This window comes from Portunus trituberculatus, chromosome 2 (genome assembly GCF_017591435.1).
Source record: "Portunus trituberculatus isolate SZX2019 chromosome 2, ASM1759143v1, whole genome shotgun sequence".
Taxonomy (NCBI): domain Eukaryota; kingdom Metazoa; phylum Arthropoda; class Malacostraca; order Decapoda; family Portunidae; genus Portunus; species Portunus trituberculatus.
Window position 1 is genome coordinate 5,594,634 of NC_059256.1, and position 2,500 is coordinate 5,597,133.

Below are 2,500 nucleotides of genomic sequence, written 5' to 3' on the forward strand. Positions count from 1 at the left end.
AGAGACTTCAAATATATGAATACTTAGAAGGAGTATTGGAAACGTGAGTATAGGATTTTAAGATGTTTTGGGGTGTTTTGGGGTGTTTTAGGGTGTTTTGGGGTGTTTTGGGTGTTTTAGGGTGTTTTGGGGTGTTTTGTGGTGTTTTTGGGTGTTTTGTGGTGTTTTGTGGTGTTTTGGGGTGTTTTAGGGTGTTTTGGGGTGTTTTAGGGTGTTTTGTTTTGTGGTGTTTTAAGGTTTTTGTGGTGTTTTGGGGTGTTTTGGGGTGTTTTGGGTGTTTTTGGGGTGTTTTAGGGCGTTTTGGGTGTTTTGAGGTGTAGAGAAAGAGAGAGAGAATAAAACCAGCCTTTCCCAGCCTATCCCAACAGGTCCCAGCCTCTTACAGCCTCTCCCAGACCCTCCCAGCCTCTCACAGCCTCTCCCAGATCCTCCCAGCCTCTCACAGCCTCTCCCAGCCTCTCACAGCCTCTCCAGCCTCTCTCAGTCCCTCCCAGCACTTTGAAAACACAGAAACACACAAATTAACCTCAAAACACGCAAAAAACACATCACATTCTCGTTAAAACACTCTCCCAGCCTCTCCCAGACCCTCCCAGACCCTCCCAGCCTCTCCCAGCCTCTCCCAGCCTCTCCCAGACACTCTCAGACCCTCCCAGATCCTCCAAAGCTCTCGCAGATTGATAAAATTGTTAATAATGTGTCTTGTCTCCAGCGCTGGTGTGTCTGGAAGGAGTTGCCTCTTAAGGGCCATCTGTGAGGTTGCCTATGCGCCATTTGATCAAGGAATGGTCGGGGAGATGGTCAACACTGTGCTAACGTGAGTAGTAGTAGTAGTAGTAGTAGTAGTAGTAGTAGTAGTAGTAGTAGTAGTAGTAGTAGTAGTAGTAGTAGTAGTATTTGGAAGAAGAGGAGGAGGATTAGGAGGAGGATTAGGAGGAGGAGGACGAGGAGGAGGAGGAGAATATTCAGTGTTGTTTTGTTATTCTTCTCCTCCTCCTCCTCCTCCTCCTCCTCCTCTTCCTCCTCCTCCTCCTCCTTTATCATCTATACTGACGAAGAAGAAGAAGAAGAAGAAGAACTTAAACCTCAATAAATCACAACAATACTTATAAACTGTCCTCCTCCTCCTCCTCCTCCTCCTCCTCCTCCTCCTCCTCCTCCTCCTCCTCCTCCTCCTCCTCCTCCTGCTTAACTAACGAACCATTCTTCCTTTTCAGAGCATCAGTAGCCGGGAAGATACACACCCAGGAGGAGGAGGAGGAGGAGGAGGAGGCGAGGTACCACGAATATTTGCAAGCAGAGTTGGAAGGTAGAATGGAAGGAAAATGTAACAAAATTTACAGAAAATGTGAAATATCTCCTTTTGATATGTTGCCAAATGTTGTGCACCGCGTCCTATAGAGAGAGAGAGAGAGAGAGAGAGAGAGAGAGAGAGAGAGAGAGAGAGAGAGAGAGAGAGAGAGAGAGAGAGAGAGAAATTGATGTTTGAGATTAAAACTACATTAATTTTTTGTGTTTTTTGAGTGAGAGAGAGAGAGAGAGAGAGAGAGTAATGTATCTTTAATAACACTACTACTATTACTATTAAGTGTGTGTGTATGAGTGTGTGTGTGTGTGTTTGTGTTTGTGTCTGTATTTATGTACGTATGTAACTTATGTGTGCGTGTGTGTGTGTGTTGTTGTTGTTGTAGTTGTTGTTGTTGTTGTTGTTACTAATCATTTCAAATAAACAAACTTAAAACAGAAATATTCCGTGATTTTTTTCCTTAATTTGGTGACGAAAAGAGAGAGAGAGAGAGAGAGAGAGAGAGAGAGAGAGAGAGAGAGCAGCAGACAGGGACCAGCAGGTATTAGCGCCTCTTCCTCGCTCCTCACAACACCAGCAAACATTCAGAGCCACGCCTGCTGAGGTACCGAGACTTATCAACTCAGCAAACAAAAATGGGCGCCAATGTCTGAAGAAGCGCTCTCCCTGCCTGGCTCGTGCTGTGGAGTGCTGTGGAGTGCTGTGTGGTGTGTCACGGCAATATTCTAATGTGAAAAAGATGTTTAGAATAGTTTTTTTGCCAACAGAAGTAGTTTTATGTTAATTAATATGTTGGTTATGAGTGAGAGAGAGAGAGAGAGAGTAGTAGTAGTAGTAATAGTAGTACTGGTGGTGGTAGTGGTAATAGTATGTCTGTCTGTCTGTCTGTATGGTACTTTCCAAAAAACATTAAATTAATTATCATTGTAGAAAGAAATAATAATAATAATAATAATAAATTCATAAATCGAGAAAAATTTAACCTACAGGGAACATTACGAACTATTGAAACTTGAGAACAGATGAAGAAAATTGAGATATAAACCACTAAGACTAAAATAATCAAGGTGTAAAATTTAGTGAAAAAATCTACTTGCATTTAAAGACAAGTCATAACATTCACTCAAAAATAGAAGAGCTTTTAGGCCCTTCTTAAACTGGGTCGTGCTCTCATAGTAGTAGTAGTAGTAGTAG

The 2,500-nt window shown here is 42.6% G+C and overlaps 1 protein-coding gene across 1 annotated transcript in view; it reads left to right on the top strand.

The window, feature by feature from the left end:
* The window catches only part of LOC123503608, a 3,014-nt gene extending 1,442 nt beyond the window's left edge, over window positions 1-1,572 (top strand). Inside the window, exons 2-4 of the mRNA XM_045253521.1 lie at window positions 1-43; window positions 713-817; window positions 1,218-1,572. The exon at window positions 1-43 is cut by the window's left edge and continues 205 nt beyond it. Of these exons, the coding sequence (XP_045109456.1) occupies window positions 1-43; window positions 713-817; window positions 1,218-1,401 (332 nt within the window). The 3' untranslated portion in view covers window positions 1,402-1,572. The remainder of the gene's footprint in view (window positions 44-712; window positions 818-1,217) is intronic.
* The last annotated feature ends 928 nt before the right edge of the window (window positions 1,573-2,500 follow it).